At 42.7% G+C, this 27,993-nt stretch overlaps 1 protein-coding gene across 3 annotated transcripts; it reads left to right on the forward strand.

Annotated features, from left to right (window-relative positions):
* The first annotated feature begins 1,119 nt into the window (after positions 1 to 1,119).
* LOC137295087 (dehydrogenase/reductase SDR family member 7-like) lies at positions 1,120 to 27,673 on the forward strand. 3 transcript variants are annotated; one of them, XM_067826371.1, is made up of 10 exons: positions 1,120 to 1,219; positions 2,613 to 2,651; positions 3,388 to 3,520; positions 4,840 to 4,989; positions 6,232 to 6,338; positions 7,158 to 7,350; positions 8,112 to 8,158; positions 8,974 to 9,093; positions 9,880 to 10,046; positions 25,522 to 27,673. In XM_067826371.1, exons 3-10 carry the CDS (start codon positions 3,394 to 3,396, stop codon positions 25,574 to 25,576), a joined length of 966 nt encoding a protein of 321 aa, XP_067682472.1. In that variant the 5' UTR covers positions 1,120 to 1,219; positions 2,613 to 2,651; positions 3,388 to 3,393; the 3' UTR covers positions 25,577 to 27,673. The 3 variants fall into 3 exon arrangements, with proteins under 3 accessions (XP_067682472.1, XP_067682473.1, XP_067682471.1); XM_067826372.1 differs by having other exon boundaries at positions 1,127 to 1,255; XM_067826370.1 differs by lacking the exon at positions 1,120 to 1,219 and having other exon boundaries at positions 2,549 to 2,651.
* Positions 27,674 to 27,993: the final 320 nt, after the last annotated feature.

The raw sequence follows: 27,993 nt of genomic DNA on the forward strand, positions 1-27,993 counted from the left end.
TTTGCTGAGAGATATTAGGAAGTTTTTTGCTTGTGCTCACACCTTTCACTTTGAGACTAAGTCCGAAACGTTTCCATGGAAACCGAGAAAATAATAAATCACAAAAAAGCAAAGGGCTCTACTTTAGGGTCTGACTGGTATATGTACCAAGTTTTGCAGAAAAATGTTGAACGATTTTTGAGTTATGCTCCGGAAACGAAGCCCACCCCACCATTTGACTAAGACCAAAACGTCCCATGGAAAAACAAAAAACAAAAAAATGCCAAAAATCTGTAAATAGCAAAAGGCACAATCATAGGTTCAGATCATTATATCTACCCATTTTGGTCTAAACATATTGAACGTTTTTTGAGTTATGCTCGGGAAAGAAAATATAATGATGACGGACGGACAGATAGACGAGGCGTCGACTAGTTGTACAGATGTATTCCCCCGCTTTACATGCCGAGGGATAAATCTACAATCAATAAACTTATTTCAGTGTTGGAATATTAAACCGAGGAAGGTGGAAATATTCCATGTAAAAAGAGCGGGGTACAGGCGGAACTCATTGCGAGAAAGATGGCGTGTGTCTCTCCTAGACAATACTACCGCAGTAGTTCACAAGTTTTGAAATCACAAGCGGAAACAACGCTGTCCTGTTGCTGTCTCGTGACCATGAATGCACGACGCGTCACCCCGCGTAACTTTCTGCAGAATCTCACAGTCTGGATGAAGTTTCCGCAGATTATTAACGGACCATATCGAGAGAGATCAAGAGAGGGGAGAGAGATGCTATAGAAGGAACACGTGTTATCAGTTCATGCAATACACAAGCATTACAGACATGCTTCGCACATACATAAATAGACAACTGCACATGTGACGGGGTAGTCCACAGTTCTATCGATCGCGACGAGTCAACTACATAAGGAGGTGTGAGAAAATGTAATTATAAATAAATACAGTTCCATAAGTAAGTAAATACCTATGAAAGGTATCCCCTAATTAAATAATGTTACGGGTTTTTTTTTTATTATTCTACCCTCCAGTTTCTACGTTGTAGGTAGATACCAAGACGTTTGGAAATGTACGAGGCACCTAACACCCATTGCGTTTTAGAACCGTCGATAATAGGGGGTTCCTCGTGTGAAGGATCCGGGCCAGGGGAAGTAACCTAATGAACAGCGCCCAGCCAACCGTTTGATATTGATTTTGTGTCCGCGGTTTATTTACATATGTATGCTATTGTTTGTTAAGTACAGTAAGACTTTAGGTTGGTTTGTATCCATATACATACTCCTGAATAGATATAACGACATGACAATGGATATCTGTTGCTTTGTCTTTGTCTCTATGTAGCAGGGCCCGAAGCTGAAAGGGTATTGATAGGTCGTTGATTCAATCGGAAGCATTTGCAGAAATATTGATGCAATAATAGTATATATAATAGAATTATCAATGTGCAATAGTTCATAGTAGTAGTTTTAAACAGACTAGCTAACGTACAATACTCTATGTGTACAACCAATCTTGCCAAGTATATAGCACTATATATATTTGTTAATATTCTAATTGCAAAATGATTATGAACGTATTTTTTTACAAATTATACTCATGTAGTAAATGGGTAGAAGGTTAACTGATCTATATTACACTTCATAAGCAATGAACATACATGTGGTTAACTGTACAGAACAGTATGACATATTTGATGATCATACAAATCTCTAATTGACAATACCAGCAATAAGCATACCCTGTGGATGAGACTGGGGTGTCAACTGGCACAGCAACCACATATATCCAGTACATATCTGATTAAAATGTATATGCTCTCATAACTAGGAGTAACACACTTTACAATTTATGTACTACGTGAAATGATTATACCATATATTGCATACACATACTTTACCACAACAGATTTTAAATAACACATTCAGATTCTTATCTCATGCACACGAGAGTAAATGCTATTTGTCTGATGTACTGCAACAATAAATGCAATAATATAAATATATATAGATATACTGAACTAACCTTATTTGGAAAGTACTTCTGTCAACTTGTCTGTTGAGTGACTTTGTGCAGGCTGTTAGACAATAGGTTTTAGTTGGAGAGTTAGCGTGGCCAATCAGTTGAGTACGTCAGGACTTCTTGCATTCTTCACCATGTACAGATCTGATAAACTTTACATACATTCAGTGGTACCAAATCTAGCAATATCAACTACCACTTAACTGCTGTTGCTGAAACTTTATTTTTAAAATGTGAAAAAAATGAAGTTTGATGTTCTATATTCTATCATGCAAGAACTTAGTAATATCAAATATATTATCCGTTAGCAACCTAGCATGCAGTATGTACTATTGATAACATATTAAACCTACTTGTATATTTTAACTTAAGATTCACATCAGCAGTGTACTCACACTGTTTATTATTCACTGTTTCAGCTTTGACAATATGAACTGTCCTTGATGATACCAAGTATAATTAAATGATGTTAAACCAACCCTATAGGAAATGTAAAGGTTGGATGAGCAATAGGTTTCAGAGTCCCAGCTGTTGCAAACTGGCATTTGTTTATTACATGCATTTTTTAGCATCGTATGGTTCTCTGTTGGCAGAGTATCAGGTGTTTTGCTTGGAGTACAAGGAGACTGAAGGTTTGTACATGCATTCAAACTCACAGATAGTCTCACTGCATAGAGAGATAGATGACACACCATTACATGATATAAATCATAGCATGGAATGACGGACACCTAATCATGGAAAGATAAAGTTGTGTCATTAGTCTTTATGGTCTGATTTGTATTTCTGATCCTGTTGAGAACTTCAAACATTAGTCTCTCACCTATATGAGGTAGGCTAGTGATGAAAGTGTTCACTCATAATACCAACAAAGTAGGTTCTGTGCTCCACCTAGGTGCATTGTGTTAAACTTAACATATATTAATTCCTCTAATAATCGATAAAGTATTGCTGAAAGTTGTCTAAGGTCCAGTTGCTCTCTCATTCACTCACTTATTAACTGTAAATATATATTAATCAGTTATTTTAGACATATTGTAATCACACTTGAGATAATGACAAGCTCATGTTGTTTCCTCAATCTACAGCTTTGTGAAAGTGTCTGTTAAAGACAACTCTACTCAGATTATACTGTGAACCTGGTTTTTTATACATTTTGTATACTACTTTAGACATATGAGACATAGCCCATTTTGCAAGGGAAGTATGAAACTGATACCTGGGCAGGTGGTTCTCGATATGTGGATATATACTTGATGAAAGAAAAATGAAATATTATCCTCATCAAAAGTTTAAAGAAATATATAGGTATAAAGTTTCAAAGATGGGCATGTTTTAGGGGAGATGAATGATTCCACTTTTTTGCAGATCACAATGGTAGATGTTGTATTCCTGGGCACTGGTTGTGTTGTCGTCCTTTGTGTCATACAACTACTTCGACTGATCACTGCTGACTGTGATCTGGTGCTGCAGTGGGCAACAAAATTTGGAAAATCTCCAAGTATGCATTTAATGTATTGAAGTATAAATGTTGGCAGGATAGATTTAACCAGATGTAAGTCAAGAGAGGACTGGTGAACCATGAGAATGTGACAGATGCATCTGTAATCTAGCAAAATTATTTACTTTTCTGTTGATCTATTGATGACAGTTCTCATTAAATACATTCTGGTGTTATAAACAAATTATTTGCAAATATGAAGTTTTCCCCCTGAACTTTTTCCTTATCAGAGAAAAATATCCACTCTTGTTTACCATGTTTTACTGCACAAATGTTCATCAATAAAATGGATAAGGCCAGACCAATTTTATTTCTTGTTTTACAGATTTTTATCCTCAGAAAACCTAAAGGCAGGAGGGAAAAAAATATAAATAAAATCACCAATCAAAGTAATATTTCATTCAATTCAAAGTATTTTACTTTTGGTAATTATGAAGTCTATATGGGGCAAAAAATAATCTAAGGCCAGGCCAATTTTAATTCTTGTTTTTTTTTTAATTTTTGTTCTCTAAAGGCAGGCTGCAAAAAAAAAATAAAAATATAATTTCCAATCAAAGTAATATTCCTTCTAAATTCTCAGAGTGTTTTATGTTTGACAATTTCTGAAGTGAATATGGGTAAAAAAAAACAGCCTAAAAAGTATTTTCTTAGAGTTTACATTTTTAGTCATTAAAAACATTAGGATTTAATTTTTGAGCGGGAAAATTCATTTGTATTTTGTTCCTATTCTTGAAAATATACGGCAGGCCAATCCGTGAAACAAGAAATAAAATTGGTCTGGCCTAATCAAGAAAATATTATAATCGTTCGAGGAATACAAAATTTCACACTCATTTCATATAAGTCATATGACACACTCATTCGTGTATTATTCTTTCTATATGGTCTGGACTTAGTACTTGAATAATACTTTGAAATGCATGATTCTCCTTCTGCTTTGATACCGTAATCAATAACACATAAGCTATGTACAGTATACAACTACCGCAAACCACATGTGGTATAGTGAATTGAACTGCAGTATGCCAGAAGAAATAAAAAGAGAATACAAGTTGTAATGCTGGGTAGCACATTGCTTTAGAGAGGAGAATATAGGCAGGAGAATAAAATGGGATTGAATGGGTTGAAAATGTGTCTGACTTGGGTACTGTACTAAACTCTGTCTTGGTAGCTCAGTGGGCTAGCTCTATTAATACAGCCTAAGTCTGGACAAGAACTTTCCACTGTTTGTGATACTTCTGAGACTGCATGTCAGACAGTGTTAAAGTTGTAAATATGTCCAACTATTTGCATTAAAGTTTAATCTATTCCTACATCAGAATGCCTGAAAGGTAAAGTGGTGTGGGTGACTGGGGCCTCCAGTGGTATCGGGGAGTCCCTCGTTTATGAGCTGGCATCTGCTGGATGTCGCCTGGTGCTGTCCGCCCGTCGAGAGGAGGAGCTGAACAGAGTAAAGAAGCAATGTCTAAGTACGTCCAGTAGCTTTGGTACTTGTCAGTGATGTCTCAATATGTCCAGTAGCTTTGGTCATTGTCTGTGATGTCTCAATACATCCAGTAGCCTTGATACTAGTAAGAGATGTCTCTACATGTCCAGTAACCTTGCAACGTATCAGTGAGGTCTCAGTGTGTCCAGCAGCCTTGAAACTAGTCAGTGATGTCTCTGTATGTCCAGTAGCCTTGGAACTTGTTATTGATGTTTCAATGTTCTGTAGTCTTTGAACTAGTCAGGGATGTCTCTGTATGTCCAATAGCCTTCGAAAAGTCAATGATGTTTCAATATGTCCTGTTGTGTGTGTTCCTGCCCCAGTGGTATGTTACTGCCCAACTGATGTGTTCCTGCCCTGATAGTGTGATCCTGAAATAACAGTGTGTTCCTGACCAACTGATGTGTGTTCCTGCCCTAATGGTGTGTGTTCCTGCCCCACAGGTGTGTGTTCCTGCCCTAATAGCATGTGTTCCTATCCTAATGGCGTATACCTGCCCTAATGGTGTGTGTTCCTGCCCTAATTTTGTGTTCCTGCCCTAATGGTGTGTCTTACTGCCTTAACGGTGTGTTCCTGCCCTAATGGTGTGTTTTCCTGCCCTAACAGTGTGTTCCTGCCCTAATGGTGTGTGTTCCTGCCCTAACAATGTTTTCCTGCCCTAATGGTGTGTGGTCCTGCCCTAATGGTGAGTGTCCCTGCCCCAACGGTGTGTTCCTGCCCTAATGGTGTGTGGTCCTGCCCTAATGGTGTGTGTTCCTGCCCTAATGGTGTGTGGTCCTGCCCTAACGGTGTGTTCCTGCCCTAATGGTGTGTGTTCCTGCCCTAATGGTGTATGTTCCTGCCCTAATGGTGTGTGTTCCTGCCCCAACAATGTGTTCCTGCCCTAATGGTGTGTGTTCCTGCCCTAATGGTGTGTGTTCCTGCCCTATTGGTGTGTGTTCCTGCCCCAACGGTGTGTTCCTGCCCTAATGGTGTGTGGTTCTGCCCTAATGGTGTGTGTTCCTGCCCTAATGGTGTGTGTTACTGCCCTAATGGTGTGTTCCTGCCCTAATGGTGTGGTTCTGCCTTAATGGCATGTTTTCCTGCCCTAATGGTGTGTGTTCCTGCCCTAACAGTGTGTTCCTGCCCTAATGGTGTGTGGTTCTGCCCTGATGGTGTGTTCCTGCCCTAATGGTGTGTGTTCCTGCCCAAATGATGTGTGTATCTAAGTGTATTTTCCCTGCAGCATGTGGCCCACTTCAGGACAAGGACATCATGGTGGTACCATTGGACATGACCAAGCAACATGAACATGCAGATGCTGTCAAGAAAGTCCTCCAGCATTTTAAACAGGTACTTCTTCGGTCTCATGTGTTCATGTCTGTGTGCAAAGTTAGAAACAGCTACTGTTGTCAGTCACTAGTATTTCAACACAAAAGATTACCTAAATAATTATCAAAACTTACCATTTCTGTTAGTATCATCTGTTTGAAACAGAATTTCTGTATGGTTTTGATAGTTTGGACCACCATCTCCTCCACTGACTGCAGCTGATCTTCCTGATATCTTCTATGCAAAGCATTCAAGTATAACTAACAGCTATAACTTTGATGAACAAAAAGGACTCTTTTTCAGAAACTTTTATCGTTAGGCCTGGTTTACCTTTCCACCCCTCTGTTGGTGGGACATGTTTTCAAAATTATTTTTATCAAAGGCCAAGGTCACTGTTCAGAATTATGTAGAACGTGATTAAGACATTTATGATTTGTCACATGCAATAATATTTGACCATCATATTCATGTTTGTCAACAAGTCCTACCACACAAATGTCAACTACATCTCTGGTCAGATGTCAAGGTCTTTGGTCAGATACCTTTTGACATTTGCTTGATTAGAGAATTTATTAAAAATTGTTCTATCAAATTCTCTGGGCATAAAGTTTGAAAATTCATAAATATGAATTTGTGTACTTTTTTGGTGTCTGTACATATGCTTTGAAAATGATATGTCAAAGGTCAATGTGAGCATTCAGTTTATGAAGCATGTTTATTTTTGCCCACTTGAAATGTCACAGTATAAATAATTCTGGAAAAATTGAACAAAGATGATGGGATATATTTAAAAAACTGTGTGTGTCTGATGGTCAATAGGATGTACAATTTACTCTCCAGATAGACATTCTGGTGAACAACGCAGGCCGTTCACAGAGAGCTGAATGGGTGAAAACATCCATTGATGTTGATCGTGAGATGCTGGAGACCAATGTCCTGGGACCATTATCACTGACTAAGGCTGTCCTTCCTGACATGATAGCCAGGAGAGACGGTCACATTGTGGTCATGAGTAGTGTTGCTGGAAAAGTGGGTATGTTAATTTGACAGGGAATTTGTGTTTTTATGCAGATCTACTGCAAACATTTTATGGATGTATTTTGCAGACTTAGGTTTTACACATTTATTTACAAAGTGTGTGTACATTCATAGCTGGTTTGGTGCGTCAATTCGTCAGTGCACATTTATCTTTTCTAGAGCAAAACTTTAAAACCAGTCAGTATTTCTTCACCAAACTTGGCACATAGATACATCTGGTGGTGTACTGGTGCCTTTTGGTAGTTTGGGTATTCTGAATGAAATATTTTTGGTATTTTCCATTGCATCAAAGGCTGACTTCTCAACTGACATTGGTGGTAGTGCCCTTTTCCGGACCAGAACTCTAAAACCATTCTCTATTACATCACTAAACTTGACACATAGAGTGGTCTAGTGGTGTGCCATTGCCTTTTGATAGTTTTGGAATTCTGAGTGAAGTAATTTTTTGTCTTTCCATTGCAACAAGTTGGACTTAGACTGAAATTGGTGGTAGTGCTCTTTTCCAGATCAGAACTCTAAAATTGTTTACTGTTTCTTCACCAGACTTGACACATATATAGATCTGGTGGTGTACTGGTGCCTTTTGATAGTTTTGGATTTCTGAATAAAATATTTTTGGTGTTTCGATGGTTTCTTACCTCAGTCAAGGGAAATACCTCAACCAACTCTTGGCATCATTACCTTTGTCTTTGCAGCTAGATTGTAGTTTCTGATAGTGTCTGAATCTGATGTCACTGATGCATTATTTAATTTTAGGAGCTCCATTGTCCGGATCGTACACAGGGTCTAAACATGCACTGCAGGCAAGTCATAGTGTTTATAATGTTTTTAGACTATTACTTGTTGATTCGAAAGCTGAAACTATAACTTAACCAATAATCGGACCATGAAAGAAACACGTATGAAAGCAACAAACATTGAAGAAATGTGCTGTTAACAGCTTTGATCAAATATTAACCAAGTTCACAGGTCAATGCAACGATTCATTGGGTGTAATGGCAAAGCAGGAGAAGTGACAAGAAGCGTCTTAGTGCTTTTGCTGTAAATAGTTCAGGACAAAAGTGAGCTTTATTACACCATACATGGGAGTAGAGTGAAGTGTATTTTTTCTAAGATGACAGATTTAACAGACAGAAATTAATCTAGGCAGGAAATAAACAGAAATGTGATGTAATCCTCATTCAGGGCTACCTGATGGGCTCTTCCAAAGACATCTGCCTACCTATGTTAAGACGCATGTTACCAGGAAAACAGGCTTCACACATTGGACCATTTGGGGAATCAAGTTCTTGTCCTTGACGTGACAAGCGAGTGCTTTCACCACTAGCCGTCTTCTTTACTCCTGGTTGTACATTGTTGAAGGGTAGCAAGGAGCAGAGAAGAGATGATGTATTTAAGACTTGAAATCTGGCACCGATTGTCACATACTACAGAAACAATAGAAATACCATTGAAATCATTGGTCAAACCAGGTAGCTAAGTAGAAGAATAACTTTACCTAGGAATTGGTAGTGTGTGCGACTGTTCGTTTAAAGTGCTGTTGTAAAATACTTACATTGAAAGTCCAAATATTTACATTCTGCTAAATTCTATACTGGGATATTATTTCTGTACACAGGGCTGGTTTGAGTGTTTGCGGGTTGAACAGTATTCCAACAATATCAAAGTGACGATTGTCTGTCCTGGACCTGTCTTCTCCAACCTACTGGCTATTGCCATGACTGAGGAGAAAGGAAAGGTGAGATGGTAAACACTTCAATTCACTTGTGATCTTAGCACTAAGACTGTCTTGTGATCTTAGTACTAAGACTGTCTTGCCTGGTCTGTCCTGGACCTGTCTTCTGCAACATACTGGCTATTGCCATGACAGAGGAGAAAGGAAAGGTGAGATGGTAAACACTTCAATTCACTTGTGATCTTAGCACTAAGACTGTCTTGTGATCTTAGTACTAAGACTGTCTTGCCTGGTCTGTCCTGGACCTGTCTTCTGCAACATACTGGCTATTGCCATGACAGAGGAGAAAGGAAAGGTGAGATGGTAAACACTTCAATTCACTTGTGATCTTAGTACTAAGACTGTCTTGCCTGGTTTGTCTTCAACCTACTGTCTACTGCCATGACAGAGGAGAAAGGAATTGCAGGATGGTAAGGAGTGAAATATTCCAAGATAGGCTTTAGAAGGAATTGGTAATGTAATCAAGCTTGTTTTAGAACAAACTGTCAAACTGCTTTCTGGAGATAGATTTAGATTTTGAAAAATTCATGAAGTGAAAGCTAATCTGTTCCAGTATTCCACTCTGTCACCTGTTTGTACATCTCCCTTTAGTTTCTTATCTGCTTTCATGATTGCTTGGAGCTGTCATGGCTGCCTGTTGGTGAGGTTTTCAATTACTGGGTGGTGCATCATGCTTGTAAGGGGAACATGCATGATGCACCACCTTAGTGGTGTGGGTGCTCTGTGTCCCTGCAGTAATATGGCTCACATACTTGCCCTACATGTTATAGATGTGTGTTCTGTGATCAGGTTGTAGGAGGTGAGATGAAAGCAGGAGAGAAGAGGATGGCGACATCCAGGTGTGCCAGTCTCACAGCAGTCGCCATCGCCAATCAGCTGGATGAGGTGTGGATTTCATTTCATCCAGTACTGGCCTTCACCTACTTGTTCCAGTACTTTCCATCGTTTGCAAGAAGGTGAGCCTCCATATACCTCCTCCACATAATCTCCCAGTTTCTTCCTTCCTTCCTTCACAAGAAGGTGAGCCTCCATTTACCTCCTCCACATACATCTCCCAGTTTCTTCCTTCCTTCACAAGGTGAGCCTCCATTTACCTCCTCCACATACATCTCCCAGTTTCTTCCTTCCTTCACAAGAAGGTGAGCCTCCATTTACCTCCTCCACATATAAGTAGTATAGGTAATAGGGGTTCTGGCTCACTTTCAAGAAATGTCTCTACAAAGCCTTATTTACTAAATAAGGCTTTGGTTGGGCCCTTAGCTCTTGCTACTATTACCCCTACTACAAAATTACTGTGCCTTAGTAGGAGGTAATACTGTGCCGTACGGTACGATCAATAATTCTTCTCTTACAAATCCCCTACCCGGCCCATCCCTCAAGTAGTACAAGTTAGGTTCGTCGGATTTCATATCCACTTTATCTATGTTGTAAGTTTTGACTGACCATATAGGATCGGTGGCTCGCTTACGGCTATCGCCCCTATGTCATGTTTATATCGATGAAACAGTTTAACGTGAACCGCCTACGATCTCTTTGGTATTCATAATAAAGGCTTGCTGGGCTTTTTGTATTCCCTGTGCTATGTACTTTTTTTTCTCATCCTCGCTGATAGCAGACTTACGAGATTTGGACCGAATATCTTGTTTCATTCCGTTATATTTTGTGAGTTCAGAGAGGATTGAACGAAACTCCTCTTCTGATATCTTACTGTCAGAGAGTGCCGTGGAAATACGCTCACTCACTGTGTTCAGCTTTGCTTCGGCCAGAACCCTGATCTCGTCATGTTTCAATGCCTTACGATTAAGTCTGCGTGATACTAACTTAAGAGCCAACCCTACCAACCCTGTCACCCCAGCCGTTATTTCAATACCTAGTACTATAGGTGCAGCCACGATGGTGGTTAACAACCCAACGCCTGCCGCCCCTAGTCCCATGCTGGTTGCCATAAGGGTAGTGTCAGCCCCGTCCACGATATTGAAAGCTCTATTGTACTTTTTACATAGTGCTTTCCGCGTGTCACGGTCTTGTTCTAGTTGACGTTTCACATCACATAACTGCCTCAAGCGGAACCCATCTACGGTTTCCAGCGTCTTCGCTACTTCCTCTACGACTGGGTACAGACCCATCCTATAATATATATTTTGAAAGATATTTTAATTGGGGTTTAGTTAAAAATCTATCAATGAATTTAAAGCCTATAATTTCTAGACTGTTAGTCAGGGTAATAGGTGAGAGGCTAATAGGATTTGTTGGTATAGAATGAACCCCAAGGAGGCTTATTAAGTGGTTTATAGGACCCGTGGTATCCTGTTGTATAACAATACGGCAATATTTGCCTTTGTGTATGCTAAACCAGCTTATTGCCACCCCGGGTAAAATTTGGTGTCTTATTGGGTGGTCTCCATTGTCTGAATACTCAAAGAAGACTTCTATGATGAGTGTGAAAGGGGGGGTTATTATTTCAGGATTACTAAATGTTAATTTATTTTCGAAGAAAGCCGATAACCCATTTTTGTAAGTTTTTATTAATCCCCTCTCCGGAATGAAATCCCCGGCCCAGATACCGTTGTTCCTAATCTTAGAGATACGCCCTGTATCTGCGTCTATTGTGATATAAGGTGAGGTGGGTGTTAAGTTGAGCAGCCATTTAGGCTCTTTAAAATCTAATAACGACACCCGTCTGTACACGTTGTCTTCGAATTGTAGGATGTATAATTCACCTTCCTCACCAGGCTGATCGAATCCCTCCGTATCTCCCAGGTCGTTAAGTGTAGTGTTGGGATGATGACTGGTCATTATTATACTATTATGATATAATTTCCAACTGGTTTTCTGATAATAATTCAGGGGTTAACTTCATACCCATGAAGTGTATGTTGTCAGGTAGGAAGATATTGATTAGTGATATCTTGTTTTCCACGATCACGTTGACCCCCTGCAGACTGGTGTTGGAGCCGACACCCACCCGCACGTAAACGTTGCAAACTTGAAACTGGTGTCGTTTCACCCACCCGAGTTTGATCCCCTTCACGATCTCGACATCATTCCCCGATGGTTCCCCTAGGTAGACTTTGATGAACAATGTTGAGTTTGCCGGTAGATCCTCTAGTATCTTGGCCACGCCTTCGAATTCAGACACCAACTGCAATTTCACGTTTTGCATGGCCGGTTTACTCGATAGCATGTGTGCTGCTATAGTGTTGACTGGGCTGACGACTATACTACGTCTCTGAGTTGGGACGTAAGCCACGAGCAGGGTTCCATTGTTCACGACTTTGTTTAGGTGGTTGTCTTTGTTATCCGTAAACACGTAAGGGGAGACGAGTTTAATATTGAGAAACCATTTGTTATCGGGTAACAACACCCACTTGTCATCTTCGGTGAAGACGAGCATATATGGTTTGTTTTTGACGACGGTAGTGCTCTCAACATCGTCTAAGTCGAACAGTTTACCACCGAACGATGGGTATATTACCCAATTATTATCACCGGTGTTGACAAGGGAGTACTTAGTGTTTACTGTTGCTCTTGTGGTATCTATCATATCACTTAGGGTTCCACCGGAGGGGATTTCAACGCGTTTGTAAATGTTGTTTTTCAGTTGCAAGGCATACGATTTACCATCTACTCCGGGAGCGTCGAAACCGCGTGTGTCTCCGAGGTCGGAGATCCCGATATTGACGCATTTTTTCACTCCGGGTCCTTGTGCGCTGGTCATGTTACATGAAGTGTTAAGCTGAGGTATCCTATATTTACAGGATTATGATTTATATCTAACACCGATATTGTCAGCTCAGGTATGTTGCCCTGGGTTAATCTCTTATACTGCCGTGGTGAAAATGACTCGGTTCTACCGTCGTTGAATTTCTCAGTTTTCACCGGCACTGCTCTCAATATAGTGGAAGGGTGGCCTCCTTGAATGTTATACGTTGTGCTCACCTGACCGAGATGAATGTATAACTCTCGGTACGGTACTAGGTCGGGTAACTTCGTACCTGTGACGGTTGTTGTTGGTTTTATCTCGTCAGGAGACATACCGAGCATCCTTGCTAATGGTCGGCCGAGCCTCAAAGGGTTTATTCCATTGTTGATTAACACCACTGTGCCGTTCGAGTCGTTCATCTTGAGTTCGGCTCCCAGGGGTTTGAAGACCTCGTCGTTTAGAGAGCACACGCTGTAGTAGCCGTCAGTTATCTGACTGCGAGTTCCACTGACGAACAGCTTATTGTTGCTGATATTAATGTTAGTCCATTGCGGTAGGTAGGTGATATCGCAGAGTGCGACTTCGAGTTTACCTGACGTGTTATCGATCGCGTGCGTCAGCTGAACGGCCTCACCGCTCGTTATTCCTGGAAGTGTTATGTACATATTATAATATATGAATTATATATTATAATATGGATTTAGCACACTTGAAAATCGTGGTGAATGCAGATGGTACGGGGTTTAAAACAACCTTTATTAATATCTTTGAAAAATATATCGTGTCCGTTAATAACGCGCAGGCGGTGGTAAACTGGAATCAAAACCCAATGCAGTTTTGGCAGAACCAACTAAACTTTGCTGTGTGGTGTGCGACGACAGGGTCGGGTGTGACGCCAGACTACGGTATAGACGAACTGAGTAAGGCGGTTATTTTGTTTCATATTTATTATCAAACGAGACGAATATTGAGGGAAATAAGTGCTCCTCTTCCCCAAGATAAAGCGTGGAGTATGACGAATAACCCCTATGATAGACGCGCTTATGAACGTATTTGTGGGGAGTTTGAGATTCCAACGAATAAAGACTTTCGCCTTCCTGGTGTGAACCATGGTCTCGGTATAGTTCTCGTGTACTTCTACAGGTCCGGAACATATCAGGCCGGTTCTAAAGATGGTTCATACAACCCAAACCGTCATACATTTACAGGCCCCACAACGAATGAAAAGATCCATGTCAGCTGTATAAAGCAAACCAATCCTGATGCAGCCACAGCCTGGACTAAAATGATCTCAAAAACATCGAAAGAATTCACTCGTGCTGGTACAATACGCTTGAACGACTCGATTCGAACGTACGTGTGGGCGCTGTTGGGTGCGCAGTCGATGACGCGTTCCAACATCCTCGGTAAGGGAACTGCTTACGACGCTCAGACACAATTCGTTTCTAACGTTGAGGATGCTATCAATTCTCCAGTTGATCTCCCGAGGGCCATCGAACGCTACCAAAACGTGTTAGAATACGCCAGATCGAAAGTCAATTACGTATTCGGCGTGGGGTTGTACATGGCTCCGAGTGATATGCAACTGAGAATAAAAAAAGTGGTGGGTTATAACAACGAAATAGTCATAGCCACGAAGGATCAAAAGTTGGGTATCAACCCCGATATTAACACCCCACATATCCCACACACCCAACCACGTGAAACGGGTATAGTTGCGCCGCCCCCGGAGCCTAAAGTTCATGTGGAGGTACCCCCCACACACTCTCATATTCAGGCTCAGCAGCATATTGATAGTAAAACGGCCCTGGTGGTTGGTGGGGTAACTTTGGGACTTATTTGGTTAAAGATTTCTTAGCCGCTACGTACACCAGACCCGCCACGGCGACGATGGCTGCCCACAGGTTTTGACTGAGCCACATGGCAGTTTTAGACAGAGCGCTCAACAACCACGAGACGATGCTACCCAGGATGCCGGGAAGGGCTTCGGCGGCTTTACCAGCCAGTTTAGCTAAGCCTTCACCGAGTTTTTTTATCCAGTCTTTAACACCCCCACCGCCACTTGGAGTTCCGCCGCCGGCAGGCCCCACAGGGGTTCCCCCTGTCAGTGACACCACCAGGGTTGATATGATTAAACCCAATGCAGTTAGAATACTGACGATGGTGATCCCTTGCTCCCGGAACAATATCCGAATCCTGTTGGCTAAAGTTGTATCCTCATTCAGTATTCTATCGATTGTTTCCCGAATACGACTGATCTGGGATCGAAGCTGTTCACGATTCGAGGAAGCGGCTTCCAATCGTGTACGTCTCTCGTCTTCTAAATCACGTATTCGTTCATTGATACGACGCTTCATATCATCGTTTTCAGTTTCGTTGAGTTTGGTTTTTTCCCTAGCGATGTGCTCGTCGATTTCGTTCAGTTTCCCCATGTTGTTCACGAGTTCTCCACGCACGCGTTTCACGGCTTCGTCTAAGCCGCGCAGTTCCCTTACCGGAAAGTCAAACCCCGGTAACGGTTTGTCCCAGTAGGTGCTCAACAGTTTTTCTATGCTGTCTGAGGCTTCTGTAGCACGCTGTGGTGTTATTTCATCTCTAGTGGTGAGGTGGGATCTGGTAGCTTGCAGATCTTCTTTAACGGTCTTAGGTATTGCACCACCGTAATCATTCATGTTTAGATTTTTACGGATAAATTCAACACCATAGCGGCTGGCTAGAGTTGACAAGGCCAGTGGTTTTTTATTGCTCTTGTTAAAGAGGTCAACCCCTGGGTCAGACTTAAGGCGTAGAACACCCTTTGTATCAATAAAAAAATCCTTATGGTATCGACCCTGTGGTTCAACGTAGTTTTTATCTCTTCTTAAACTTTCGAAATAATCATTTACCGTTGTTTCCAAGAGTTCTTGGTTCAATGGTGAACTAGTAAATGAGGTCTCCTGCTCATCATATGCCTGGGCACTAGCGCCCGGCATCTCCGTCATATCTATGTCTTCATCCATTAGTATTAAAAATATATTTCTTTTATATAACAATGTACGGCAGAAAATTAGATCCTTTCAGAAAATTGAGAGAGCCATTAGGTGCCAGAGCCGTGCGCCAGTCGGTGACTATCACCAACAATCCCAGCAAGATAGACCAGAATCAAACTCTGCTGGTTAGATTTCCAAACCTTGGTGAGAATGACCTCATTGTACCAGGCACTGTTCGACTGGCGTTCAATATCACGTTGACCTCCGTCAACGATAAACGCGAGCTAGTGCGGAACGTGGGTCGAGCTATCATCAAGAAAACGACTGTCAAGATCAGCGGTAACGAGGTGCTGAGCATCGACGACAGCGACGTGTTTCACTGCTACAAGGATCTCTGGAAAAGCGATGGAGAACGAGTCAATGATGTGTACCAGGGTATCAGCAAATCAACCCGGGCGCGCATAGGGTATGTCTTCACGCAAGACCAGCAAGACAAGCTATCGGCCGGTGAAAAGGCCATCGCTCTAGCATACGGGAATCGATTCTGCGTGCCGCTCGACTTCGAGTTGCTCACGGGACACGCGCCGTTTTACCAGGCCGCGCTGGGTGATAGGCTTGAATACGAGCTCACGTTTAACGACTATAGCAAAGTAGTGCGTACGCCGAACGGTGATGAGGCCAGTTATTCCATAGACAACATCTCTCTGGAGTTCGACATGGTCACTAGCCCGGAGCTGGCCAGGCAGGTTCGAAGTCAGTACTCTGGGAAGATGGCTATCCTGTACGATCGCGTACTGAGGCATAGATCAGTCGTGCGAGATAAGAGCGACACTGTGTGGAATATCAACCTGAACGTGCCGGCGAGATCGATGAAAGGTATCCTGGTCGTCCCCGTGGAGGATTACGAGCCATTCCAGAGGGACAGCGAGAAGTTTTTCAACCCCGAGATTGAAAAAGTGGAAGTTACCATCGAGGGCGTGCCCAACCAGCTGTTCAGTCATGGTATGAGACCACATCAGCAGTGGGATGAGATAAAAAAGCTACCAGTGGGGGATTACATAACAAAGGACCTGGACCTCGGCTCCGTGCAGATCGGTGAATACCTGACCACCAAGTACGCCCTATGGTTGGACATGCGATCCACGGATGATGATAAACTGCACGGCAGCGGGCGCCGTATAGATAACGGCAGCGAAGGGATAACCATCCAGATTACTAAGAAGGCTCAAACCGCTGGTAAGTTGAAATTATATCTGTACGTAATTATGGACGCGCAACTTAATATAGACAATGGGAGATTCGTGCAAGCCATCTACTGATGGGGGGTACCCCCCCACACCCCCCAACAATAAACAGTCCCCCCACACCCCCCTGGGGTTACCCACTGACCCACACTGCGCCATAGTGTGCGGGCAGACTGGCTGTGGGAAGACCGTTTTCGTCTTGGATATGTTGGAGGGTTACTACAAGGATGTGTTCGATAACATCGTTATCATGTGCCCTACTCTGAGCATGAATAAAACGTACGCGCGACCTTGGGTGATGACGGACCCGGACGTACACAAAATCGACCCTGGAACACGCCTGCAGGACTGGTTGAAAGCTCTTCACGAGAAATTTAAAGGGGAACCGACGCTGTTCATACTGGACGACTGCAGCGCTAATCGCGAGATAACAAAAAAGAGAGACATGCTATCGTACCTGGCCTTCTCCGGCCGGCATGCAAATCACAGCGTCTGGGTGCTAACGCAGAAGTTCAACTCGGTGTTGAAAGACCTCAGGGAGCAGACGCGATGGGTGGCCTTATTTCACTGTAAGGACAGGGATTCGTTTGAGGAGTGTTTGAGAGAGAACGATGTGATGAGTAAATTAGAACGGGAACGGGTGAAGAAACAGCTCGCTGAAACTAAACACGCTAAGCTCGTACTAAAGACCGACCAACCAGTAGCATATAGAGTGTGCTAAGCAAAGCTAAGCAAAGCTAAGCTAAAGCTAAGCAAAGCTAAGCAAATGCTAAGCATATAGCTATGATATTTGAAGTATTTGTCGTGTGCAACTTAACCTTCATTTCACTGTGTTTTGTCTGCATCGGGTATTATATAGTTAAAACTAAATCTTACTTGTTATATTATAAGATGGAGTGTGAGGAATTGCTCGAACAGTTGGTACCTGGGGGTACGGCAGGCCCCACTGGGGGTGTGGGGGATTCCCCCAAGCGAGAGAAACTGGTGGCGTTGGCTGTTGGCGGCAAAGCCAAACATTACTTTGGAGACTACACTCCAGATAAAATTAACAAAATGTCAGCCGAAGAAATCGATAAGCTGTACGCTAGATACGAGTCCCGGCTCGGAGCAGAAATGACAAAGACAATAGGATCGGCTATGACCCAGATATACACCGGTATTGTATCACACTTCCTTCCCATTCCACCAGAGCGCCGACTTTACCTGTGGGAGGACCTCGAGAAAGACCCTTTTATCGAACACGCCGTGAGCTCTATCAGCTGCGGGCTGTACCACAAATATGGTATGTTGTTGGCTCCAGTGACGGCGGCGATTATCACGGCAAAACATTGTTAATTTGAGAGAAAGAATAATAATAATAGTATAGATGGATGCTGCACAGGAAACCCCAGTGGAGGAGACCCCAGTGGTGGTACCCCCCACAGTGGAGGTACCTCCAACAGTAACCAGGCAGAAGAATCCTAAGAGAGTAGCTGCCGGTAAAAAACGGTGGTGTAACCAACATAAAGTTGCCAACCCAACCCGACTGTTGTTGGCTGTAGGTGTAACTGCTGCCGTGGTTATAACATGGTTATACGTGGGGGTACCCTCCCACAGTGAGCCACCACCCAACAGTGAGCCCCCCACCCCCACTATTGACCCGCATATCATGTTATAATTTAAAATATTTTTATATATACATAATGTCTGAGGGGAAAACGTTCGTCAACGACGCATACCACGCCACAGTGGTCGCCAGTTTAGCAGTAGGGTACGCTCGGTTGACTAAAATGGTGCTTAAACAACCAACTATCAAGCTAGATTTCAACCTGCAGGATATGGGTATGCTCATAATGAACCTTGGTATGGCGATGGCCACAAAAGACATCCTAGTAAAACAAGGAATAATACCTGATAATATAATGAAATAAATATAGGGATGGCCACGATAGCTATGATGGTCGGTGGGGCGTTAGTGAATGCCCTGGCATTTTCCGGGAGTAATTACCTCTTCTCGAAACTACGAGATGATCACGCGGCTGAAATACAGGAAGAAAGGAAGCGACACGATCTCGCTACTGAGAAATTACAAAGAGCACAGGCCGAGTACGCTAAAAAACGCCTCCAGAGGATCGATTTTATTAACGAACAACTCACGCGTGAAAACCATGCCGTTCAAACATTCAACGATGTTGATGAAGCAATGAAAGAATACTATCTACTAACTGGTAAACAATTGGAACCGCTCAATAAACCCACACTCGCTCAGTACTACACACCATCCAAGGGACAAATGAATCGTGAACTGGGCTTCATAGTGTTGGGTATAGCAGCTACTGCGTTGGTTGCGAAGCAATTAAACTAAAACACCTATATAAGTAAACATGAGACCCGCTCCATACCGATGCGAATACATACTTATGGGGAAGACCGAGGCCTGTGGTAGGAAATGCAGGAATCAGGGGTTCTGTTGTTTCCATATGGGAAGTCCTAACTACACGTGTTCTGTGTGTGGTATCGGGGTTAAAGGGCACTACTGTCTATGTAAAGCTCACGGAGCGAACGTAGTCAGACATCAACTCATCTACGAGAATAAAAAAGGCTACATAAAAGAACGTAGGCGACTGCTCAAGATAGCCACTTAAGAGTTACCTCCCCTTACTGTGAACCAACTAGACATTAGTTCTCTTAGGTGTAAACACGATGTCTACTGTAAGCGAGCTCAAGCGGGTCGCAAAACAGAGAGGTGTTATCGGGTATTCTAGAATGCGGAAGTCAGCATTGTTGAGATTACTAGGTTTAGAAGCCCCTCCTACGGTAAAACAATTAAAAGCTCAAGCAAAACAGCTTGGATACACGGGTTATTCAAACCTGGGGAGAGCCGGGTTAACCGCATTGTTATCACATGCCCCCGTAGCAAAACCTCCCACTGTAAAACAACTGAAAGTCGAGGCACACGATTTGGGTTTAGGCGGGTATTCCCGTATGAGAAAACCACAGCTTGTAGAATTATTACGACAGAATAGAGCTATTGACCTACAGTTCGTGCGCACTGAGCGCGCTGTAGGCAACTATTTGAGAGGTTGGCGCATGGACGTTGATAGAAACATAGACATTACAGATATCAAGCCTCTGATAGCTGATAAGGTCAACCAGGAACTAAATAACTTAGGAAGTATCAAGTTTCAGATCACAGTGAAAATGTCGCTCGATAAGCAGGTTGGGAGTACCACTGAGTATGTTCAGCCTTACTTCCGAGGTCAACAAGAGGTCGTCACACATGCAGAGACCATTGACGCATCAATCGATACAAGTTTTCAGCAGATACGAGAATACCTAGAACGCTATACACACTTGGGGTCCGGGTGGGCTGTAGATAAAATCGATAATGTCTATCTAGACATAGCTAACTACGTGCCGTTCAGAGGCGGGTCATACCTAGCCTTGCCTCCCTACTATAGGAACAAACATGCCATAGTAAACGTTAAGAATAGAGGAAACGATTGCCTGAGGTTAGCTATCAGGTCAGCCTTATTTGCAGCTGGCGCTAATTCAGATAGGCTTTCTAGCTATCCCCAAGACGATGGGCTCAACTGGGATGGTATAGATGAACCCACCCCCATATCCCAGATCACTAAAGTAGAAAAACAGAATAATCTGGCTATAAATGTCTTTGGGCACGAAGGTAACACAACAATAGTACACAGGGTCAGCCCGGTGAAGGATCGCCAAGTTATCAATATATTCATGATCCAACGAGGTGAAAAGTATCACTACACATGGATAAAACATTTTAGCAAGCTGTTGTATGACCAATCAGCATACAAAGGAAAGACCCACTTCTGTGAACGATGTCTGCACGGTTTCAGTCGAGCTGATTTATTAGAATCCCACCGGGATGATTGTCAAGGTGTGGGGCAGACGGCCATACGAGTCGAAATGCCTAAGGAAGGTGAAAATATCCTAAAATTCAGTAACCACAAGAACCAAATGTCTGTACCTTATATTATTTACGCCGACTTCGAAGCCTTAGTTGTGGGTGGGGATTCCCCCAGTGGGGGTAGCTTCACCCACAAGATACAAGAGCATAAAGCCTGTTCGTTTGGATACATTGTCGTCCGTTGTGACGGGGAAACGAAAGCTCCGGTAGTGTATAGGGGCCCTGACGCGGCTGAAAGGTTTCTAACGTGTTTACAGGAGGAAGAAAAAATTATTAGGAATGCATTGTATAGAATCGCTCCCATGCGTATGACCCGAGCCGACAGGCTAGCTCACGCTAGTAGCACTAACTGTCACGTGTGCGACTCACCACTTAACGGTGATTCGGTGAGAGATCACTGCCACATAACTGGTAAGTATAGAGGCGCCGCTCACAACGCGTGCAACCTCAAGCTTAAAATCAACCCTAAGACAATAAACATCCCCGTTGTCTTTCACAACTTGAGAGGGTACGACTCACACTTGATCATGCAGGCCATCGCGAAAATCGATGGTAATATAACGTGCATCCCCAACAACATGGAGAGATACATCTCCTTCAGTTTAAACGGACTTAGGTTCATTGACTCGTTTCAGTTCCTCCTGTCGTCACTCGACAGTCTGGTCAAGGCCAACAATACCTTCCCTATCACCGATCGATACACAGACGCCGAGACTAGACCCCTGCTTATGAGGAAGGGTGTGTACCCCTATGAGTACATGGATAGTTGGGCCAAGTTCACCGAGACCAGACTACCTCCTATTGACTGCTTTTATAGCAAGCTGAATGAGGCGTCCGTCTCACGAGATGATTACTCGCACGCGACTAACGTATGGAATAAACTGGGTTGTAAGAACCTGGGTGATTATCACGACCTGTACTTGAGGACAGATGTACTGCTGTTAGCCGACGTGTTTGAAACGTTCAGGCGGACCTGTTTAAAGCAGTATAAACTCGACCCCGCATGGTATTACACCAGCCCAGGTCTGTCGTGGGACGCCTTGCTTAAAAAGACCGGAGTTAATTTGGAATTGCTCACAGATTATGACATGCACCTATTCATTGAGAAAGGCTTGCGAGGTGGGATTTCCATGGCATCCAAACGATACGCGAAAGCAAATAATCAATACGTGAAAGGTTACGATCCTAACAAACCAACCAATCACATTCTATACCTCGACGCAAACAACCTGTACGGCTGGGCCATGAGCCAGTATCTACCTACAGGGGGATTCGAATGGGTACCCCACGTTGATGTTATGGAGGTTGCACCAGATTCGAATAAAGGGTATATCCTCGAGGTTGACTTAGAGTATCCCAAGGAATTACACACATCGCACAACAGCTACCCCCTGGCCCCCGAACGTATGAGGGTTAACACAGACTGGATGTCTGAGTACCAACATAACTTGTCAGGTGGTCGTGTGACAGACGTTGAAAAACTCGTACCTAACTTAATGAATAAGACCAAGTACATCGTTCACTATCGCAACCTACAGCTGTACCTGTCATTGGGTATGAGGCTGACCAAAATACACAGGGTGCTCATGTTCGACCAGAGTCCATGGATGGAGCCCTATATCAGAATGAACACAGACCTACGAAAAAAAGCCACCAGTGATTTTGAGAAAAATCTCTACAAGCTCATGAACAACTCGGTGTTTGGTATGACTATGGAGAACCTGAGGAAACGCGTGACCGTGAAGCTGGTTAGATCTAGTGAGGAAGACAAGCTCAGGAAATTGATAGCCAGTCCGGCATTCAACCGTAATAAAATATTTACAGACGACCTGGTTGCCACACACATGAAGAAAAGCCACATAAAATTCAACCGGCCTGTTTACGTGGGGATGAGCATCCTCGATTTATCCAAACACCTGATGTACGACTTTTACTACAACGAGCTCAAGAAACAGTACGGTGACAGGTGTGAAGTGCTGTACACTGACACGGATTCCCTGCTGATGGAGATTCGAACCGAGGACGTGTACGAGGACATGAAAAAACACCTTGATTTATACGACACCAGCGATTACCCTAAGACCCATGCCATACACAGTACTGTAAATAAAAAGGTCCTAGGTAAGATGAAGGACGAGTGTGCTGGCACGCCCATAGCCGAGTACATAGGTTTGAGACCTAAGATGTACTCCATACTGAAAGCCGACAATAGTGAGATCCGGAAGGCTAAGGGGGTTAAGAAGTATGTGGTGAAACAACACATCAAACACGCCAGATTCAAAGAAGCCCTGTTCAAGACTCGTACCTTTAGACATAAAATGAACACACTTAGAAGTGATGGACATAAGATATACGGACTGACTATAAACAAGACGTCCCTGTCGCCTATGGACACGAAACGTTGGATAGCTATTGATGGTATAAACACATACGCGTATGGACATGAAAAAATTTGAGGCTATTTACTACAGCCCGCGTGGGTACTGGAAAGGAGCTAGCGCAGTAGATAAGCTAGCTAAACTAGCGCGAGTACCCCCGGAGGAAGCCAAAGCGTGGCTTGAAAAACAAGCCCTGTGGCAGATCTATTTACCGGCACCACGCTACGTGCCTAGAAGGAGGTTCGGTATTAACATACCTAATAGCATTCACCAGGCAGACCTACTGTTCCTACCCCACGACAAGAGGTACAAGTATGCCTTAACCGTAGTGGATGTAGCCAGTCGTTACAAGGAAGCCGAACCCTTGACCACGAAAGATTCGGCCCAGGTAGCCAGAGGATTTGAACGCATATACAAACGCAGCCCACTGACGTGGCCAACAGAGCTGCAAGTTGACCCCGGACGGGAGTTCATGGGTGCCGTGTCACAACTGCTAGCCAAACACGATACAAAGGTCAGGCGTGGCACGGCCGGAGCCCATCGCAGCCAAGCCATAGTTGAGAGATTTAATAGGACTTTGGCTGAGCGCTTGTTCGGCTATCAGTATGCTAGGGAGATGACCACCCCTGGAAAACGATCGACTGAATGGGTCACGAGGTTACCCAAGGTGGTGTCGGCAATCAACCATGAAGTCACCCGTCTCACCGGTAAGAAACCGGCAGACGCTATCAAACTAAAATCAATAGTTGCAGAGTCGGCCGCTCCATTGCGTGGGAAGGAGAAACAAATACCAGATAGGGCCCTAGTGAGGTATCTATACCAGCCGGGGGAACACGAGGGCGATAGCCGTAAGCGGGCCACCGATCCTATATGGTCAGTCAAAACTTACAACATAGATAAAGTGGATATAAAAGCCGACGAACCTAACTTGTACTACTTGAGGGATGGGCCGGGTAGGGGATTTGTAAGAGAAGAATTATTGATCGTACCGTACGGCACAGTATTACCTCCAACCAAGGCACAGTAATTTTGTAGTAGGGGTAATAGTAGCAAGAGCTAATGACCCAACCAAAGCCTTATTTAGTAAATAAGGCTTTGTAGAGACATTTCTTGAAAGTGAGCCAGAACCCCTATTACCTATACTACTCATATATCTCCCAGTTTCTTCCTTCCTTCACAAGGTGAGCCTCCATATGCCTCCTCCACATACATCTCCCAGTTTCTTCCTTCCTTCACAAGGTGAGCCTCTGTTTACCTCCTCCACATACATCTCCCAGGTTCTTCCTTCCTTCACAAGAAGGTGGGGCTCCATTTACCTCTTCCATATACATCTCCCATGTTATTCCACTCTTGGCAGAAATTGAGCATTACTGTTACTAAATGTGACAACCCAACATTCACTCATGATTGAGCTTTTAGATATGTTCTAGTGCAGAGTATGACAGTTATGGAATGTGTGTATGACAGTGACTTTGTAGGTTAACATGAAGCTGTAACCCCTACAGAATTGATACAACCATGCAAGTACGTTTCATGTGGTATGTATCCATTGTGACATCACACCTCTCACTTGGATGTAGAAGATGTCACAGTTAGATGTGTTAGAAGTTCATCAAAACTTGCAACAGAAGTCCTTTAAGATGTATTTTAGGAGCTGTAAAGATGCAGGAAAGCCAAGTTCTATGGTTAGTCAGCTTCTTTATGGCAATGAGTGTATAAATATTGTGTGAATTCCACAAACAAGTCAACAAAGGTGATGTTTTCAGATCTGATTGGCATCTTACTATTTTTGCAAATACATCTGCTTATGAAATCTTCTGAAGTCTCTGTTTGATCTTGAATCAGCCTGTCAATTCCTTAAAGGTTGGGTGGACTTTGTAATACAGAGTTGCCTCCCTTCCCCACACCATGCCCTGTACAGGTTTGCTATGACTGCTCTTGACACCATTTCCTATACTTGTTTATTACAATGAGTGCGAAGTTTCGGCATTGGCCCTAACACTGTTATCAAGCAAGTGCAACAGAGTCTATAACTTGATTGCTTGGGGGTTTTTTTTAAGTGTCTACCACTCTTTGAATATTTAAGTATGCTCTTCAGTGATTACAAGCTTTTACTGTGACTCAGTTGTCAATGAATATTTGACTGAGGTAGTTAATACAATTTTAACTTCTGACTGATGTATTCAAAATACACAGTTGAATATGTTGTATATTTCAGAAAGGCCTGTAAGATCGGTCTCGCCGAATTAAAGAAGATGAGAGAGGGTCAGTAGTGCATCGTTTCATAGTTGTCATCTCTGACCAGCTCTGATCAGCACAAGGCATTTCACCTTAGCACTGACCATACAGTGGAGATCTGTGAAGTTGCCATTCCAGTGAAGTGTCCAAGGTTTCTGAATGACTGTTAAAGAAAGAGTATCCCAATGTATAGCTTTGTTTATGAATCCTGTTGAAGATGATGTGGTGATGATTATTTTCTGGTCTCATACATCTACACTGGATGTATGCACTATATGCAGCTGCATAATTGCCCTGTCACATATTGATGATTTTCTGATCTCATACATCTACGCTGGATGTATGCACTACATGCAGCTGCATAATTGCTCTGTCACATATTGATGATTCAGCCAACATCGTTGACATAATACTGTTGGTGCTAAATGTTTTTATAATTTTCAGTGGGTACATAGTGTATTCATAATGAGTTGGACATATATATAAGGTTTGATCCCATTTTGCCTACATCTCATTTTACTCCCCCTGTTGAAAATGCTCTTCTACTTCTGCCAACTGACGAGGTTCAAGACGCATGGATAGGGGTTATGAACTAAAGTCGCAATGGCGAGAAGATGACTACATTCAATGACTATATGAGCCAGACCTGGGTAGACTGTCATGCCTACTTCCCCCTTCAGTTATGGAACCAGCATTATAACCTTGGACCAAGATCCATCAATCACTGAGAAGCATTCCATAGTGGACTGCAGAATGTAACATGTTATATTTGGGACTACAGTAAAGTACAGATTCTAGTGTTTTAGTGGAAGTCGTGGTGGCAGAGCCGGTCAGGTGGTTGACTTTGCATTCTGACAATTTTGGTGCCTGACTTTGATGGTGTGGGTTCGAGCCTAACAAAAGTACTAGATTCTGTTACTAAGGATGTGTAATCCCAATTATAACATGTTACATGTGACAACTTTCTAAATGGTATTGTGTAATCATGGATTGAAGAAGCAGCTGAAGAAGGCCCATTCTAACCTGTATAAATTCATGTAAGCAGTTAAGGAGAAAAGAAAGAACAGACGCAAGAGCCTGTCAGCAGCTGGACAGTGATGCAATTTCCCAACCAAAACCCTATGTGTATATAGCGAAACTGAGCAGTGTCTACAAGACAGCCATTCAGTTCCTTGATACATCAGGACACTTGATTAAGCTTCGTTTAAAAAATCCCATCGCCTGACACCCGGGATGTCAGTTTTCATATCTGGCAATCAATACTAGTACTGGTATGTTACTTGTCTGCTGCTGCTAAATAATGTGTGCTTACAGTTTCCAACTGCAAATAAACCAGGATTTTATTTCATATCTGCTCAAAATGTAGCTATTAAATTTCGCGATGGTAATAAAGTAGGGTTATCATTCATGGCCACTTTTCAATAAATAGTGTGATAAACATTAACATCAAATTCCATGTTGATTTATTCTTTCTTAATTTCATCATCATTCTTATGTCATAAAAATCAGAGCAAGTGGAAAATTAGTCGGGACAAGTTACTTTCTTAAAGTTACTTGCACTATGGTTCTTTAAGTCCCTGAATCCAATTACCTGAGACAGTATTATCATGATGATTGTAGTAAATGAAGACATTATAACTGACTTGGATTAGTCCACCAGCGTCCTTTCGAGAAAACAACATTTGGTATTACAGTGAAATCCTTTAATGTTTCACTGAGGTAGACTCACCCTACTTGAATGAATTAATGAGGTGATTCATTTCAACTCACTGCTATTAATTGACATTGACTGATTTCAACTCACTACTGATTGCCTTTGACACATCTTTTAATTCACTAATTATTTGTTGACATGTACTTTCATTGTCCTCTCAGGCAGATTTGTGTTGTAACAGTAAAATGAAATTGCACTTCCGACACTGATGGTCTGAATGTTATAAGTAGCTATGTTATCAAGTTTTGACTGTTATATTCTCAGAAAGCTATTGTTTATTGTTTGATATTTGCATGCTTTTCTCTTCACGACTGCCTTATATAAGTTACTTGTATCCCGGAGTGGTATTAACATAAGCAATATATTGCTAGTTTACCAATCCAATTCCCCTTCTGGAAATAAATATGTCTGAACCACATGTACTCACTAATCATTATGGGTATACATCCTGTTCATCCGCAATGCATCGCTTTCGAAATGTGAAACCAGCAGCTAGAGCACAAGTTCATTCCAGCTTCACATGGAGGAAGGTATCTCTGTATGGTTCATGGACACGAAGTCGACCTTTTGAAATTTTGCTATGGACACGAAGTCGACCTGGGGCTAAGTTTGATATCGAAGATGTTGTTAGTCACATTAATCCGCTAGTGGGTGTTTTAAGATAACTCGAACATCGTGACATCCTGGGAGAAGAAAATGTACGGGATCGTTGTCTCATTTGTGACAATCACAGCCATG

Source organism: Haliotis asinina, chromosome 8 (genome assembly GCF_037392515.1).
Source record: "Haliotis asinina isolate JCU_RB_2024 chromosome 8, JCU_Hal_asi_v2, whole genome shotgun sequence".
In the NCBI taxonomy this organism is placed as follows: Eukaryota; Metazoa; Mollusca; class Gastropoda; order Lepetellida; family Haliotidae; genus Haliotis; species Haliotis asinina.